This window comes from Saccoglossus kowalevskii, chromosome 12, assembly GCF_978046115.1.
Source record: "Saccoglossus kowalevskii chromosome 12, keSacKowa6.1, whole genome shotgun sequence".
Taxonomy (NCBI): Eukaryota; Metazoa; Hemichordata; class Enteropneusta; family Harrimaniidae; genus Saccoglossus; species Saccoglossus kowalevskii.
The window spans coordinates 33,028,476-33,048,696 of NC_140652.1; the positions used below are offsets into that span (position 1 = coordinate 33,028,476).

General features: G+C 35.9%; 1 protein-coding gene across 1 annotated transcript; it reads right to left on the reverse strand.

Moving 5' to 3' along the window:
* Positions 1 to 498: 498 nt before the first annotated feature.
* myoD (myogenic differentiation protein) lies at positions 499 to 18,864 on the reverse strand. The gene is given in 3 exon segments (NM_001164956.1): positions 499 to 1,762; positions 5,300 to 5,414; positions 18,304 to 18,864. Coding segments are annotated over 3 exon segments (786 nt in total). The 5' UTR covers positions 18,856 to 18,864; the 3' UTR covers positions 499 to 1,643.
* Positions 18,865 to 20,221: the final 1,357 nt, after the last annotated feature.

A 20,221-nucleotide genomic window follows, 5' to 3' on the forward strand; every position in this document is an offset into this window, starting at 1 on the left:
ATAAATAGTGTATGCGACCGGAAGTAGATTGATTCCACGTACTTTCAATGCGCCACAATTACACATTCTCTTGACATTCATATCTGAGAAGTGTCATCTCAGTTGTAAAAGCAGCCGACATCAGATATAGCAATCACCTTGCTCATAATTTTGCTGAGAGGATGTACTTATCATGTTTGGTCACCGTCTTACGTAACCGCCTTGTGTATAGATTTTCTAGTCCCACCAAGTCAAACGAGTATTAAGAAAAAAATCTGGTATAAAACGAGTCATCACAGGAAACAAGCATACATGATCACGTGACACCATTGCAACCACCGGTGACGTAATCTGCATCATGACGTACCGAAAACGTCTTACGGTTGACTGATTTGTATACTACAGTTTCTGTTCTGTTCGTTCAGGGAGCTGTACAGCTGTACAGCTCCCTGGTTCGTTAGAGACTGGAACCGAGTCGGTATATCACGGTGTATTTGAACATACGGGTCTGAGATATGATTTACGTCGAAGCGTTTTGTTTTAATCCAATAAACTGACTTTGAAAATACACACTATTAACTAAAATGTAGTTATGTACAAAAAAGAAAAAAGATAAACGGACGATTTGCTTTCATTTCTTTAGCATATCTATCCCACGCATTCAAACAGGTTACAACATTAAAATTTCGTACACGCCCCAAAATATGTGAACTTGTTGTTTAGGGATCATGTGAAAATTACGTGGTACGACTTTCGTCGTAATTAATGACTTAAAGCGAGGGAGTTGTCACCTGCGCATGCATCAGATAGCCATGGCGTGTCATTGTTTACAAACAAGCGTCTACCCATGAGACTTTGCGTTTTTAGCGTGTGTTGTTATCGTCGTCCCGCGCGTGCCTGTGCGCAGCTGACGACTCTCCCGCTTTAAAGTACCATTATGTGAACAACTCTGAAATAATAAAACAATGTCAACACACACCACGTTCCAGTATTCTTTATGTGCATATGAGACACGGCCAGGTTTCTACGTCCATATGATAACATGTCGGCGATCCTCACTCAGTGCGTGTAAAAACAAACTCTGTAATTTACACGCGTTGTATACAACGAGTATGACCCATTTCGAACACAACGCGATGAGACGCCATTTAAATTTATCAAATCACATTTTACGATACAGAATGGTATAGAGCTTAACATTTAAAAAATGTAACCGTATTTCAAAGCACATGTCTGCTACAGTAATACACGGTATTTACATAATATATTATTGAATGTAGAGTAAACAAGTGTAACTACTCTTGTACTATGTATATTGAACCTCTTAGGTAATCACTTTCACCTGAGATCGTTACATTGAGTCAAGTTGACAAACAAAGTCACCTAAAATTCCAATCCATCAACTTTCGGAGGTAGAAAACTGTATTATTCTTAAATATGATATCACATTGCTACACAAATGCACTGATAGTCATAGTAAATATAGTATTATTAGTTTGCTGTCCACTTGTACCATAGCCCAATTCTGGAAACAAACAAACTTTAAACTTAGGCTACGAAGAATCAGTCGAAATAAGGCGAAAAAATCGGGTAATAATCCAGAAATTAGTGTCAAAGTTCTCTTTCTTGTGGCTCGCTGTGGACTTGCTGCCTCGACTTGGCTTTTAAGATTCATCAATGTAATCTGTGGGATTGTTGTCGCCGTTGGTGGCGCTCGTAGGTTTAATACTCTCCACTATGAGTGACAGACTATCGAGACTGGAGACACCAACATTGTCATACCCTGAAATCACAAACAAACAAACATATTATGATTAAATGAACGCATTCAGGTCCAGAACATAACATGCAATCTCAATTATCACAAACACAGATTTAAATCACAGATGGCAAACACACCCCTTAATTACAGACGAAAAAACAAACAAACTCACGATAACACAATACTAACTCTAGATATACAATAACCTAAGTCTCTCTAAAAATAGAATAAATTATCTTTTTTTTATTAAAGACGACTTTTGCTAGACGCTTGTACAATCGTATATTCCGAACATTTTTATCACGTTTCCAACATTTGATAAATTTATATCATTAAAGGTCGGTGGTCGTTGCGCCACGCATGCGCGAGATGTAGGTCCCATATGTACAAAGACGGCGACTTGAAATGTTGCTCAGAGCAACGAGTACAAACATGAAACGTTTAGCTAGGCAATTTATGTGGCGATTAAAACACAATGACGAATATTATGAGTCAAAGTCAGTATTTTGTTCACATCACACCAAGTTCAAAACTCGTATTCGCTCTTGCCATTTACGGGACGCATTGAAGTCTGGGAAAAGTAATGAATATAAACACAATGCACATGCGCGACGACCCACGCCCTTTAATGAAAACAACAAGTGTGCCCATATTAAGAAACAACTTTTCTGAATTCATTGTTCATACCATGCTGTTGCAGCCTAGAAAATGTAATTATATTATTCACATACATAGCGATATATAAACAGTACTGCACTTGTATCCAGTTATCTCCATCATAATTGTAGTATTTTTATTGGGCAAATAGTTGTGATACACAAACAAAAACACACAAACAAACAGTTTTTCTCCTGAATATGTAGCTCCGCTGTATACATTGTAGTTAGGCAGCTGTTTAATAAGATTTGTTTACCAACAAATGACAAAAATATTGTCGTCACGAAAAAGTCGAAAGTACCCCGTTTTACCAAAAATTTAAGTATCAATATCGAAGCAATGGGCTCGCCGATTTAAGAAGTCTAAAATAGCTTGTGTTACAAAAATTGGCAAACAATTTGAACAGGAAGATACTATCAACTTTCTTCTTTCAACACCTTGGGTTCACGGATGACGTCATAGCATGCGCGCATCATAATAACATCCGGGTGTGGACTGAGTACAACTAATTCAATAATATAGTACAAAATCGTGTTTTCGGTTCATGTAATAATTTATCAGCAGTTGCTCAAAGGTGGCGAACATAAATAGTTTTTGTTGTTTTCTTTCCATTACACAGCAGCCAGGCACGAAATTGACCAGATAATAGAGACAGGCGTTGTTCATTTTATTGTGATTATACACTCAACGGGGGCCATCATTCAAGCGTGTCGGCAATTTGTAACTGATGTTTTCAGATTTTTACAAATCGCGTATTCATTTTGTTATTTCAAGTAACGCATATAAATAAACACATATATATTTCATCTAAAATCATCACGGAAACATGGTTTCTGAAAAGAGGGACAAGAAATTGTAATAATAAAAACACAAATATTTGTATTGCGTTTGCCGGCACTCGTCTTATTTATTTCTAACTCGGAAAGTTTGTTGAATTAGTGGGAAATCTGCCCATTACTTTTATATTAATGCTTTAATTAGTAATTAATATATATTAATATAACAGCAAACCGACGTTGATCCAAAAGTTGTTTTTGAATTATGAAACTCTGAGTCAGTCATATGTAGTTTTACCGATTTTCTAATCAAAAACACAAAGTCATTGTTTATTTGGCAATAAGTTTAAGTACCCCTTCTTTAGATGGCTCTGGAAAGTTGTCAGATTTATTTGATGGAACCTTCCGCTAAACGAAATATTCCACATTTTCCCCTAATTGGCTGCTTCCACTCTTGAATGAAATAGTAAATGAATATGGATAAAAGCGAGAGATAACATTTATTTTTAAGCAAATTGACATGCACTTACAACAAAAATCAGGAGAGACAACAGTGACACTCAATGTCCACGACTGTCGCCTGGCACAAAAACATTTAAAAAAAAAAGTTGACATGGTTCGGATAGTTGGCTAAATAAGATAAATATCACCAAAAATAATCTATACTAACATTTCCAAGGGTTTGTTATTTATTTATTTATTTATGATAATAAACACCACTGTGTTTACGTAACCATCACGTGATTATACAGATATGTACTATTTGTGATTTCTATGATATTTGATATATAGCGTATTTAGTCAGAAGTAACACGGTTTGGCATAAAATCATGCAATACACTTTCCACCGGAGGGTTTATTCATTGAGGCGTCCAATGTAATGCCAACTGTGGTATATCAGACACAGTGACAAGATAATGTAAATTAGCCCGTACATGCGATATCCCAGCAAATCATATCAAATTCGCTCCGAATCAAATCCAAAGATTGTAAAACTTAATAGTGGATTGTGTCAAATGGTTTGAAAGGGCGTGGATGTGCAACACCCGAATAAATATTCTTGTGGGGAATGTCTATATGGCATTAAATATTTTCAAAATTCCCTAGGAATAAAAGTATACTATGTCACAGATAGCCACTATAGCTGGTACATCATTGTTCGCGCCATCTTGATATGTTCGACCAAATGTTTCATATCGGACACGAAACAATACAGGCAAAATATGAGTACGTAGTAACTTGCCATGATTATATGATATCATTGTTCAATCTGGTAACATTGAAAAATCCTTTCCAAAATTCCAGTTTCCCTGACAACCAAATCTCCCCTAAAATCTAATCGAATAGTTCATGTTTTAATTAAAGACAATCTTCCTAAATATTAAATGAGAACTAGTTCTTAACACTTATTAGATTATTTTCCTGACACAATATTTGAACTAACTTTGATGTATGACCTGATAAAGTTTTCAATTTTTTTGTTTGTTTTTATTTTAACTGTCATATTAATTTTTGTTATTTTCGTTTCTATTATATTTTATATTTCCATTTTTTGTCACGGTGTGTTTCAATATTATATTGTTTTTCTTGTTAATTCCCTGTTAAGGTTTTACGTGTTTCAGAAATGTCGTATTTATTCTCATTCAAGTTTGTTTTTCATGCTGTAAACCTTCCAATTTTACAGCTTTCAGAGCATTCTGTTAGACACTCTGTCTCAAACTTAGATATGCGATTGACAGAACTGGTCGTCAGTTTTCAGCTCTAAATAGCATCGGCTCCGCCTGTATGTTTATTTTGCCCCGGGCTTCTATCTATGCGTTACTTAATTACTCTGCAGACAGCCAGAGAGACAACAATCCAAAGACGGAGGAGGTAAATAAGTAAAAAGTGTTGATTTAATTATAACCAGAAATTACATGACGTATGACTTTCAATGGTGAATAAATTAATTACGTGATGTATGAGTAAATTGTAAATTATATTACGTGACGTATGAATAAATTATAAAAATCCGTGACGTATGAATAAATTATAAATTACGTGACGTTTGAATAAATTATAAATTACGTGACGTATGAATAATTATAAATTCATAATTGTAACTATACCATAAAAGGAGACTCACCTCTGATACCGTGATCACGTGGATTTTCACCATAATGACGTAATTTATCAGAATTAAAAGATAGCGGACTTGTTGACATGGAGACAGGACTGCTGCTAAGAGAACCGCCCATTCCCTGTAAGATAAACCAAGAAAATTCATGTGAGACAATTATTCAAAAATGGGACGGTGAAGCGAAAAAGTTAAAAAAGATCTACTCGCACACATAAACATTTTTTAAGGCTTCACACAGCATAACTATATTAGGCCATTATCAAAATACAAATATACAAGCGAGAATTTAATAGGTCGAAAAATTAGCACAACAAGCAGATTTCTGATTGGTTCGACTATTGGGTGTTAGCTTTGGACGGCCAATCAGGCACAGTTTTGTATGTAGTTTCGTATTGACTCGAATACTGTACACGGACCAAGATATCCGATATAGCTTTATCCTCTTGTTCAAACATTTTGCTAGGTAAAAAATAATATGAAAATTGTTATGATGACGTCATCAAGTTGAAAACATTTTTTTTTGTAGTAGAAAATGATATCACATTATAAAACACGGTGAGGAAGGAATTATGCATTCAATACAAATGTGACCAATGTGACTGATACCATAGACAGACACGTGTTACTAGAAGCTAACAATTTCAGTTGGTCGATTCATTTATACAAGACATGATGGAAGAACCTGTTAAAAAATAAGCTTCTTTCTGATTGACTGAATTTGTTGTCAATCAGACCAATCTTGTAAGTTATTTTGACTTGACTCAAAAATGTATGATGGACTCGATATACCAGTATAACTTAAAAACGTGGAAATTTTAAAAGCATGACATTTTTGTTGAGTTATAGATTCCATAAAAATACATAAACCAAAAAAGGTTTCATGTTCTCTGCACGTAATAAGCTCGGTTATTAAGCATCCTTTTTTGGGTATGCCCGGTGGCCGAGGGGAAGACGTGTAGTGGCGTGAAGCTAGGCGATTAGGTGCCGTACGCGAGCGGCCGGTTCGAGTCACGCACGCAGTACGTGTTTACTATAATTAGACATAGTCTTTACCTTGCCGTTTATTCGGTGTTATTTGCTTACTTTACTTCCTATGTCGACAGCAACTATGAGTTTAGCCTCTCGGATGAGATAGTTCCGCTGTTAGCAATGCACATTTCAATTAAAGAACAGAAGATATCATTAGAAAATGAACAATATGTGTAGTATCAATGCAATGGGACTTGCTGTTTTCAACAAGAATTCAAAAATATAATTTTTCACCATAAATGATTGTGGTTTTTAACAAGAAGAAAATATCACTTTTTACCAAAAATGACAAAAATATTCACCAAAATTAGAGAATTGACGATATAATTACAAAATGAACAAATTTGAGAGTGGTCCACATGTAGTACCTATATATTTAATATCAAAGCAATTGGACTTGTGGTTTTTAACAAGAAGTCGAAAATATCACTTTTTACCAAAAATGACAAAAATATTCACCAAAATTAGAGAACTAAAGATATCATTACAAAATGAACAAATCTGAGAGAGATCCACATGTAGTACCTATATATGTAATATCAAAGTAATTGGACTTGCGGTTTTTAACAAGAAGTCGAAAATATCACTTTTTACCAAAAATGACAAAAATATTCACCAAAATTAGAGAACTAAAGATATCATTACAAAATGAACAAATCTGAGAGAGATCCACATGTAGTACCTATATATGTAATATCAAAGTAATTGGACTTGCGGTTTTTAACGAGAAGTCAAAAATATCACTTTTTACCAAAAATGACAAAAATATTCACCAAAATTAGAGAATTGAAGATATGATCATGAAATGAACAAATCTGAGAGAGGTCTACCCAAGGTACATATACACCAAGTATCAAAGCATTCAGGCTTGTAGATTTCAAGAAGAAGTCGAAAAAGTAAAACATTGACACGGACGACGGACGACGACGGACAATCACTCATATGATAAGCTCCGCTCGACAAAGTCGACAGCGGAGCTAAAAAAAATACCAATCAAGTGTACCCGATATTATTTCTATGGTAACAGTGACTTTGCGTTTTGTCTATAGCATTAAACCTTGCTATTGTGGATTAGAAATGAACAAAGAACAAAGTACATGATGAAATTCAAATACTGGTTTGGGTACCCCAATTTTTTTTTCTGTGGAATTCAAAACAGCCAATGACAAAAAATAATCTAACAAAGATTCGGTAAATTTCTGCCCCAAAAGTGTTAGCCGCGACCATCAAATTCATTGATGACATTTGAAAAAACAACAAAAACAATCAAATATTATAAGCCAAAATTCATACGTACTGGTAGTCAGTGGAAATTTGACAAATTTGCAACTTTGCATTCAATTGTTTGTAATACACACTTAGTATGTTATATTCTGTATAATTATTCAAATTATATTTTTTTCACGACGACAGTTATTTGACTTTCACGGGAGCTGCAGCTACACCACCATATGGAAGTTAGATCATCGATAATTAATAGCTTACAGTGTCTATAATTAGATTCAAATGAGAGGACTTAACGAGAAAGATGAGACACCCTAAGACGATCAGATCGTAAATTATCACTTGTCACGCGACACTGATAGTTATTTAAAGGCATATCGATTTTCGTTTTATTACGACACTTTTACGTTCGAGTTAAGAAGGTTTATTATTATGTGTTTTTTTCATCGACAGTAAGAAATAAATTACTATTGAATGTATCGAGTCAGATTACACGTAACGGAAAAACAACAACACGCCCAGTATCTGTACGATAGATTTAAAACAGTGTCCCCATATTTTATTGCAAATACATACATTGAATAAAATAACTAATTTTTACAATACTGGCAATGTCAAGTCCATGAACGTACAATATACACTATATTTTTACATATTTCGTTTAAAGTGACAAAGAACTAGGTTAAACCATCCAACATGTCAAAGGTCATATCAATGTGTTGCTCAAGTATTATGGAATAGTCATGTGATCAATCTATTTAGATCAACTTGTCTGCTATTGTTCTATTTACAAATTGCGACGAGGTCACGTGATATAAAAATTGATGGCAAGTACATTTTAAGATACAACGAAATATGTACAGTTAAACGTGTCTATTTATCACGTGACCATCACAGGCTCCGCGACATTATATTCAGTACGCCGATCTACTTGTTTACAAAATAAGTTCTGCTGGTAAGTATTTATGAAATCTATATTGCAAGGGAATGTTAAGCCTTATAAAATACGATATGTATAAATTCTGATCGGGTTGTTTGATATTAAGTAGGTATTGAAAAGACGGCCTGCATATTAATCTATGAGCTAAAAGCCGAGCCGCGTAGTAATCTGAGATAAAACTAGGTTAATTGCCGATATTGCGCAAACGTGCAGCTACAGATGTTAAAACAATAAGTCGATAACATTTCCGGTTTGAGGTCAAAGGTTACGACAATAGTGGGTGATTCTCTCCTGGGGTTATCGGATATGTTGCACATCGCAGAGACCGCCCTTCAGTGAATTATTACCCGCACTCACACCGACACTAACAACGCAAAAGGAAATATTTGTTTAAATCAGTACCGTATGCTTGTTGGCATAGAAACGCGTCATAAATTAGTATACATGCCTTATGTGTAAATACACAGGCATCTTTGAGTTTGTTTACCCTTGTTGAAAAATCCAACGTCATCTTTGTAATTCTTATCAGTGAATACCCTCCTTATGGCACATAAGGGATCTGTTACCCAAATGGGTGACTCTCACCACGGTATTAGAGTTGTATTGATGACTGCCTTAGCTTATCAGGGACGAGTTACCCAAATGAGAGACTTTCATCGATGCATCGAGGGTTTGTTACCCAAATGGACGATGTGTTTATCAATTCTTGTACAAAAACTACACATTTTATCTCAGGTTTTCCTATCCAAAACGTCTAATTTAGTACGTGGAATTTTGAAGGTGGATGTTTCTAGTTGGACGGAAGCCTTGACATGGATGGTCCTGCATGAATGCGTAGACATTTTTAACGGTAAATCAAACTGACAGAGTATATTGACCTAATCGTTTTTGACTTACATACAATCGATTTATGACATGTGTGTCATGACCGATCACTGAACAAGTCACAAAAGTAGGTGGCCATAAAACACGCTGTGGCACTGCTGCTCTATTCTATTCTATTCTATTCTATTCTATTCTATTCTATTCTATTCTATTCTATTCTATTCTATTCTATTCTATTCTATTCTATTCTATTCTATTCTCTATTGTATTCTATTCTATTCTATTCCATTCCATTCTATTCTACGACATGTCTCTCACCAGGATGAGTCAAACCATCGGATGAAAGAACACTTGCGGTTGTGCCATCCGCCGTCGCATATTTTGAGAGAGAGGAGGTTGCCTGAGAAATTAATGGTTAGATTCCCAGGCCGACTGCACACGGATCTATGTTCTATGTTCTATCCCAATAACCACTCAACATACAGGATTGGGATTAGAGAATTGTATCCCATAGAGGAACATGTTGCAGGCATCAAAGATCAGAAGATTTTCGTAGAAGGGATGTTTTTTCTCACACGCCAGCTTGCATAGGAGCTTGTATGTTTTTGTCTTTTGTCCCGAGTAATAAATAAATACGAACAAAATATACGATGCTTTTAGTATACGTGACCACATGTCCGAGTACTCAGGCTGGGTTTACGACTACAGGGCCACGGTTTATAGCCAATATTATTTACATTATTTATTGGTTAGGATGGAAATGTTTAAAGAAACACACAATCACTTCCGATATTTTTTATTAAAGGCGATGGGTAACACCAGTACATCATAACTCGAGGATTCATTCTTCACATGACATAGCACTACTCAGATGAGCATGCGCTTTAAATTACTTGTACACACTTTTAAATGGCGACGAGTCGGCGTGCAGTGCGCGTTCGAGTTTCGAATAAACAAAGTAATTTACACGCACTATGTTCGTCGCATGGGACTCATATCGAACAACGGGTACCACGCTTAAATTCCAAGTTCGTATTCGCGTAATTCACTATTTCTAATAGAAATTGGAGATATGGAAATGTTACACATTTTTCCAAATAGTATGAACTCGCGGTGTGCATGTGGGAGAGGGAGCTAGAGTAAAACTTTTGTACTAAGCCGTCAAATATTTACTACCAATTCTCGGAGGGAAGATAGATTAGATTACCTCTGGCAATGATTTTTACCGTCACTTTGTTTTGAGTTAGATTTGTTTTGTCAGTGTGCCTATGTTATTTAAATATATCTTTTTGAAATTATCCATGTACATTTTATAAAAAATGTGCAGATTTTTCCTTCATTCAAAAAATTTTAAATCTATTTTATTGGGACTAGGCTACAGGGATTTAGAGAACAGATTGTCGTTCGCGAAAAACAAACAATATATATTAAAATGCCACTGACTACTCAAAAAGTAAACGACTTGGAAGAAAACGTCAATCTAATTAACTACATTGTAAATAGAATATACTTCTTTATTTCATATATTTTAATATTTTCACTATATTCATTCTTTTCGTTTCATTACATCTTAGTTTGAATTATCATTTTTTTATCTATCGCCATGGGCGTTCACAATTACAAAAAAAAAACTATATGTTTATAGAGAAATAACTGAATACATAAAATTTGAAAATTAGTTATTGCCAGGGATTTATGAATAGAATTTAGCAAAATAAATAAATAAATAAATAAATAAATAAATAAATAAATAAATAAATAAATAAATAAATAAATAAATAAATAAATAAATAAATAAATAAATAAATAAATAAATAAATAAATTAATTAATTATCCCAACCGCAGATATAAAATACACATAATGGACATCCTTCATGTGCGTGATTATGTCAATATATTTGAGTAATAACAACGCCCTAATGACCAGGATATTCAAATAATATAAAAAATAAATTTTAAAATAAGACGACTACAACAATGCGCTTTTACTGAGTGCTGACATACACCCGATTATTCTTGCCAACAAAATTTATACTTTTCTGACATGCTCTGGTGGACAAGTGATTACGGTGTCGCCCACATATACGATACAGATCTTGCAAAGTACCCGCCGGAAAAAGAGTTTTTTTTTTGTTTTTTTTTTACCAGGAAAGGACGTAGAAACGATATACAGGTGTTGAAAGCATTAGAGGGTCTCATAGGCTAGGCATATTTATTTAACTTATCAGTAGCGTTAAACCAACCGTACCGATACAAGACAGAACACTCTGTTTGAAGTATCATAACTTTGTTCACGAATCGTTAGTTTCAAGCTGTTTCTTTGTACATTTCCGCGACATCCCCAACTAATCATTAACACGTGGGGTATATGGAGTTTCCACAGATGACCGGGTACTTCGTACTTTAACGAGTCAGAGGAAATACTAAAAACAAAAAGAAAGCCATACTCTGGGTGGGGGAAATGGTACAACAAAATGTACTTTTTTCAGGTCACATAAGTTTTGAGGTACATTTTTTATTCCCCGATGATGTTGGTGTAATTATCGTCTATCAAATACTTATCGTTTTGTAAGTTTGCAGATCTGCGCATATACATATATTTTTATGGTCAACCTGTCAGTTATCAGCACATTTCAGAAACACGGTTTGAAAACTCTTAATTCTGTTTCTAATACTAAACTCATACTTTAAATATTGTTAATATTGTTCGCTGATAACATCAATTGGCGACGCCGAGTAACTGTCCAGGACACCTTGATCCCTGACCTTTCAAACAATTACAGTGTTTTTACAGAAATCATTCTAGTTTATCGCTCAATTAATTTAATTCGAACACTCTCCGATGGAACCTCATATTGGGTTACATGGAGCAAATGACGTAATACTAATTAGAATAAATCGAATTGATGACGTTTCTTCATGTTTTCTCGCAGGATCTATGCGATGACGAATGACTGATGCATTTCATTCGACGGGGGAACAATGGTTTGCATTCACTGGGTTCACTGAGAAATGTCTCAATCATTCCATACAATTAAAGTAAAACAACCAGTTGGTGAACTCAAAAATCCGTTTTATCGATAGAGGTCACCCAATGTAAGACACTAGTCTGCAAAGCTGAATACAAGCTGGTTGTTTAATAGTGTGTTGTAAGCCGCATGCTTATAGACGAGGACGTGAAATCTATACACTAGTCATGAACAAGTAATTGCTTTATCAGATGCGCAAACCTTACATGCAGCGTTATCGACATCCATCTTATTAAATATCTAGCCTTTTAATAAATAATTTGTCACAATGTATTAGGAAAAAAAAGCGAATGTGTTCCACGACTACTGTGTCGGAATATTGATGTCCAGCTAGTCACGTGACACGTACCGTATTGTTACAAGGCTGGGATGTTTAGATATTTCATTCAATACAGTTAAACTTTCCATAGAAGACAATTCAAGTATTTAGAAAGTCAATGCGTTCTGTGCCAAAAATAAATATAAGACATTTTGATTTTTTTCTTGATTCTTAAGTGCTAACACGACAGTTTTTAATTGTAAACATTAACACTCTTTAACTGGCCCAAAATGAAGTCGAATTTTACACTGCGTGAAAATAAAACGACACAAATACGCATGCGTTGTGAATTACTTGTACGTACTATTAATTACTGCGATACGTAGTTTGTGCATCACTAAATTACGTCATTAAATTACCATGATTGAATGTACAATATCTACCAAAATACAAATATAAAAATCTTAAAAAATTCTATTTGTGTATACATTTGTTGAAGTGAAAATTTACACGTTTGCATTGCCATGTAGAAGAACTCAAGTAAGGTAAAATTTTAAAATACATTTACTTGTCTCTAGCGAAAATTTGGACAGATTTTTTTTCGATAATAGCGAGATATTATACTGTTAAAGGCAGTCGTCGTGTCGCGTTCTGTTCGATATGGGACTCATAGCGACGTATACAACGCGTGTAAAAATACATTGTTTATTTACACGAAATTCGAACACGCGCTGCGCTACGACCACCGCGCTTTAAGTATTGCCAGCATGTACGGTTTAATTACCGTCCTGATCGGAAAACACAATGTCTCACCCATATATCAGTTAAACGTTACATTAGATTACAGCGAACCACGGCACCGCGATCGAGTCTGTTTGGCCTGCATAGATGGATTGACAGGGTCGGAAGACGTGACTCGTATTTCTACTCAGTTTATCGTCAAATTAGGGGAATGAAAATAAACATCTTACAAAAACAAATGATTGTGACACGAGTGTTTATTTTACATCCTTACCTACCACATGTTAGTGAGATGCGTGAATCTGCTGTATTTAGTGTCTACTGCGCATCTAACTTCGCGTATATGGCAGGCATACCATATTTTTGCAATATTTTGAAATATAACAAGTTCACGGTGAATTTTTAAAACTTTAAAAATATGCCAACGTAAACTGGGAGTAGGAACGTTGAAACGGGCAAGGTAGAATTCCTCGCCATCTCATCATCGCTACCCTAATCGTCTGCAATCAAACAGAATCTCAGCCTGGGTGAAACCTTATGATTGAATCAATTTAAACAAATTTTGTGTATTTCATCATGAACATTCCATTATGCTTGTCAAATGACGTGTATTTGACCAAAAATCCAACAACAACTTCATCGCTTTTTTTTGCAATATAAATTTGTGCAATTTTCTGGTTAAAGATCCATCCGTGGCAAACATAAAGCTAGTAGCAATCCGTGCATTCTGGGAAGTTCTATTTCCGGTGGAAGTCCGTGGTATGATTGTTTTGGTTGGTTGGTTGGCTAAAGGTCTATTGTTTCATGCAAAATTAATCATTTCTACATATTTTGCAAATTTTCAGAGTCAGTCAAAATTGCGAAATTTTGTAGAGAGACACGGCCTCAACGACTTTCGCCAGCAGCAAAAATAAATAATATAGGAGTGCTATATAATTGATGTAAAAGATGTAGTGAAGGTTGTTCACCTAGTTCGTCTACAAAATTACTGCAATATTCTAGTAGAGGGTGAGATTGTGTAGAGGCGAGATTGATGTTAAGACGATGTTCTCCGTGAGATTGCTGTCATGTTCAATCCACGGAAACGATGTTGAGACGGCTTCCGTGTTTACCCAAGTTTATCTGTCCCGTCCCGTGTTCTTGGGGAGCCAACCTCACGCTGCCTACCAACACAACTTACGTGGTTCCATGTTTATGAAAAACAGCAATCCCGTTGATTTGATCGCTAGCTCAGTCTGTAAACAGACTTCCTCCAGGCTCCTTCCAATTCCACCAAACAGGCGTAGTATTCGATTGCACATTGCGGTCACAGTGAATATGATGTTAGATTTATAAAGCATAATTTGAAGTGCAATAGTCGTTACGACTGAAAATGAATCGACGTAAGTCGTGTATTTTACCCGAGCATATGTGCCTCGTAATGATCGTGGTCAAATGGCGAGTAAAGGGTATATATGTGTGCTGTCCGGGAAAGTTTGAACACCCGGAATAACCGACTTCAACATGAAAGCGGTTGTCAAGACGCTGTGGCGATTTGAGTTCTTGTACATGCATCCAGGGGTATGGCAAATAGTTTTAGAAAACTGTCCCCCACCTATCATAAATTCTGATGGATTCCAAAGCATATCAACTCAGCACGTCACGTGTTTTTGATCGGTATCGCTATCTCCGAATAATGGCCATACTGCTAGCTATTTTGCTAAGATCTAAAGAGACCGGTATATGGGGAATTAATCCCACTTTGAAATCAGACATTTGATCGTAAAGCAAACGGCGTGAAGTCAGTTTTAATTCGAACAAACGAGTTTGAATCTTCTTTGCACCAAGGCAATTTGCCGAAGAAAAGCACGGATTACCTAAATCGAATCGAACACAGACGAAGCTGTGACTATAGTGCGATTCGTCTATAAGATGATATCCCGTAGACAATTTTTAAAAATGTTTATCAATTAATTGTTAATTTTGTAGTGTATGTATCTGCCGTATGCCGCCAACAACGATCGAATACCATGGACCACCGGTGCTGAACGTCGCTCGCAATCACAACCATCGGTTCAAGTTGCTTGGCTACGCACTGCCACGCCGTGGTAGACGACGGCCCGGGGCTGCACATTATACCGTTCCATGTATCAACACACAATTAGTGATATTTATAAAAAAAAATGCATTTATAAAAAAAAAAACTGCGGATATTGAAAAGTGAATATCCAGCGCATGATCATACTTTGCTAATCTCTGATCCCAAAAATACAACTTGAAAATTGCTGTGAAGTCATTAAAAGAGGAAGGAAATTCTAGTAATATTAACGCGCGTGATGTTTCAGTGATACGACTGTGTCATATGCGGAGTATATTAGTGCGTTTACGAGTATCGCACCATGTTGATTAAGACCTATTTGCACCTGCCTCGGGACATTTTATTAACATTGAGAGAATTAGAACCATAGTGGAAAGTCCTTGAGGTAACAGACAAAACTGAAACAAGGGATGAACACGGGCGGAGTGGGGTTAACGGGTCAGTACAGACACAGGCGTTAAGGAATTTCACGCATTAGTAGTTACATTTTGTGTAACAAAATTTACAATCTTTGACCATATTCGGTATAGTACGGCAACCGAGCTAACTCGCAACATGGAATTTTATAAAATCATTTTTACAATTCATTTACATTTTTATAATTCTATTTTATTTTATAGTCCTTTTTAATAACATTTTCGCTTCTGAAATTTTTTTCGTTTCTAAGATCTGTTCTTAAATTTCGAATTTTGTTTCAAAATCCATTTTCGTTTTTAAAATCCGTTTTTATTTTTAAAATCCGTTTTCGTTTTTAAAATCTATTTTCATTTGTTGTTGACCTTTGAACTTTAGGTATAAATGTATTTTTCACTTTGAAGCAAATTTTCCATCAGAATTTACTGAAAAATGACTGTTGTTTCCCGCCTATCGCATTAACTTTAACATAATTTTTTTTTAATATCATTTCATCGTTTAATTTCAAAATCCATGTCTAATATTTCCAATATGTTTCACGTATACTGTCGCTGCTTTCACAGAATTAACTGAATAAGTTTCGGCCACCATTTTCATCCTCGGACTTTTCGGCCACGCGTTTTTCAGAAGGCGGAATTTTCGTCCACGCGTTTTTCAGAAGGCGGAATTTTCGGCCACTTGTAATAAGAAATATATATGTATTACTTGTAACACTTGAGTTGTCGGTAAGCCAAAAATAAATATGAAGACTTCCACCATCTGCATGGCCGAGATAATATATGGTGGACGAAACTTTCATTCACCGTATGAAACATATTCCACACACAACATGTTCATATCGTATATTTACTCACTTTCTCGACTTTTGCGTGGTATTTTCGTGGTATTAAAACGTCGAAGATAGCAAACTAATCAACTTAAAGAGATATAGGTACATTGTTAGTACTATCTGAAACTAAAAGCGTGATGTGTTTAAAATATCTCACTTAGTTCAAATAAACTTATTTCTACCAATACAGAGCAGGTCAAGTTTTTTTTCTAGCTACCGTAAGATGACACTTACTCAATCCAAATATCACAACAAACTGACATTTTAAGAAGGTCATTGTTTTGAAACGTTTTTGCTTCAAGTCTGGTCGTCTAAACAAACATTTTGAGTGGATCTGTATTGTATATTGGGATATATAGTTTAATTATATTTCAAATATGCCATGGGGTATATAGAAACAATGTTTGCCGGGTGTGTGGCACGAGTTCTGAAACATTTGATACTCAGTGTGACCAATCAAAGATCAGACGAGCAGTGAGGTAAAACTATACTCACACGTGTAGGCAAGCAATGTATACTAAACACTAACACAGAACAATTATTTTGGTTGGGTACTAAGTTCATTAGTACGACGCTTACAATAAATCCAGGGTAGATGTCGACGGTTCGATTGTACCGTTACAATCTAGCCTTCCGTCTTCCGACTGTAAACGTTATTATCAAACAAACGAAACCATTCTATTTTGGGGTTATTTTGTTTAAATCTAAAAATTTCGGAATTTATCATATATTGTAATAACGTTTAAATGATAACGCAGCGCAACGCAACGCAATGCAACATGGAATTAAAACATATTTTTTTTTCAACGTGTTCGTCTTCTTTATTTCTATGTTTTAACATACGTTTTGACTGGATTCAGAGATAAAGAAAAGCAATAAACAAAAACTCTGAGAACAATTAAGTTCTAACAATTTAAACAACATATCAGCCCGAGTGAAAGATGAATGTGTCCGAGTCTTGAAAAAAAAGCTCTAGAAAAAGTATAACAGATTAATTGTGTGTCCTTGCGTAAAACCAACAAATTGTACAGGTAATAGGAGAATGTACTTCAGGCAGTTGCAGAATACAAACAAACTTATCTCAGAACAAGTACTGCCAGAGTTGTTGAGATAGGACAAACGATTACAAAGTATGAGTTTCAAATAGTTCGTTTAGAGTACCCGAATAAAGTAATAAACGGAAAATAAATTGATATTTTTGTTTCGCATTTTAAAAATCGCATACATATTATCATTAAGTTTGTTATAGTGTCTAAAAAGTGCACCAAACCAAACTCTTGAATTTATGACAATATACCACGCATGAGTTATAACGGTTATGTTCAGCTTTCCAAGCTCAATGACGTAGTGCGTGCTTATAGGGTGGATATTTTCTTTGTTTCACAGATTTGTCTAACTGGACTGCGTTAAATCATTAATTGCGTGCAGCATAAAACTTGTTTCAATTCAGCTACTCTCCAACGACAACACAATCTGTGGTGATATGACGGACTGCGCTCAGCTTAGGGTACAGCCAAACAGCAAGGGCATATGTCAACGGGGTCGGGGGTACATGACTCAGCACATTAAAAAAAACACATAACAATCACAGGAGATGCCCCCTAATATATTGCCTAGATCAAATAATTAAATGCCACCTTACCTTGGGGCTCGCCGATTCTCTACCAGAGTCGTAGTCTAGTTTATCAATTGACATCGAGGATCTTTCCACATGTAACAATTTTTCGAGTCTAACAATGTATTCAATAGCGTTCCGTAGAATCTCTACTTTTGGGAGTCTCTGGTTGGGATTGGCACTTGTATGTCTCTTCAAAAGTTCAAATGCTTCGTTAACTTTCTTTAAGCGTCTTCGTTCTCTCATTGTGGCTGCCTTTCTCTTGTCGATAGCGACTGTTTTCTTCTTGCATGCTTTGCAAGCCCATAGTAAACACTTTCTCTGTGACTGTCCCGTATAGCCTGGCGCGAAGACATGCTCTAGATGCTCATCTTCATCAGCGTCACCGTTCTCCCCATCTTCCAAATCGTAGCATTCATTTCCTTTGTTGATATGCATGGAGTCGGCTAACATTGTCCGGTAGAATGCTCCTTGTTGACGTCTATATGTTTCATGATGCCGATGCTCGTCATCGTAAGTACCCTCGTGGCAACTACCCGTCAGTGGTGTATAGCGACAACTACTTCGCAGCCCGTTCATTGCTGTTCAGTCTAAAACACGATGGTGGTGTTATCAACTAAATACACATCTCATCTCGACTGGATGCCGTGGATAAATGATTCCTTAATAATAGAATGCTCGGTATTGAAACGGACACCACACAGTAACCCCAAGAATTTATAATGCCAAGTACGCATGCGCAGCATCAGATATAGTCAAACTTTGCTTGTTGCGGAAAACAATACTTCCATAAACATTTTGTGAGGACAAATAAAAATAGATTTTGTGACAACTTTGTGAATCAACTTAAATCGCATATAATTGTCACGTGACAGCTTGGTTACTTCATATATTGATATTTATGTTCAATATGTAAATTTCAATAGGTTTCGCGTCTTTGCCTGATTAAGGTCACCATGGCAACATCGCTGTTAATGATTGAGTTGGTTATGTTATTATCTTTCTTCTGACAATATGCCATTTAAAACAAACAAACAAACAATATTTTGACATTTACATATGGCAACAAAAATTCTGGTTGGCGGTTACAATTTGATCAGCTGATAGCGACGGGTCTTCATCAGTTGACGTTACGGGTATGCATTGATTTCTGTTGGTTTAATTAATAGTCATTTTCGGATAAAATACATCTTATCAATCAGGATGGCTAGCCCGCATTTTCTAGGAAACCTAACGAACGACTGAGGGGTGAATCAAACCAGCGACCTGGCAGTTCGAGTAGAATATTAATACTCTCAACAGGAAAGCAGCAGACTTGGGAGTGATGAAGAGAATAAAGTTGATTCAGATCTTTGAGCGAAACACAATCTGGAGTCAAAAAGAGAACCTGCATCTTCTCATACGGCCAGTCCGTGTTCCACCACTCAGCACGTTTTGATTTTGCAGTTTCGATTATTTCCTAATTCCGATGGTAATTAGGATTTCCAGCCATCCGTATCTCTTAGTCTTTTTAGGTGAGAGTAATTCAAGCCGATGTCCGCTTCATACCGCTAATCAAGTTGAACGCCATCGGTTGAGTTGTTCCCGTTCACCACATGGCCAAATTAGAGAACATGGCCGTGTCAGGTTTCGTATTAAGTAGGCACTCGAGTCAATGAGGCAAATGAATCAAAATTACCGTCATCATTTTGCTAGGTAAAGCGTAGACAAAAATGACCATCGACATATCGTGTCTTACACGTGGGAAGTTATGATTTCCTTCCATTCACACTATCCAGCAAATAAGTATACAAATCGAATAAATCATTTGTTGTTATTGGCATATAGTGTTATGTTTACAACTCACAATGTTGTGACATCCAAGTCGGCAGCTTGCACCAACGCTTCTCTGCTTCATTGCCACCGTAAAACAATACCTAAAACAGTCACTTAACATATCTTCGAC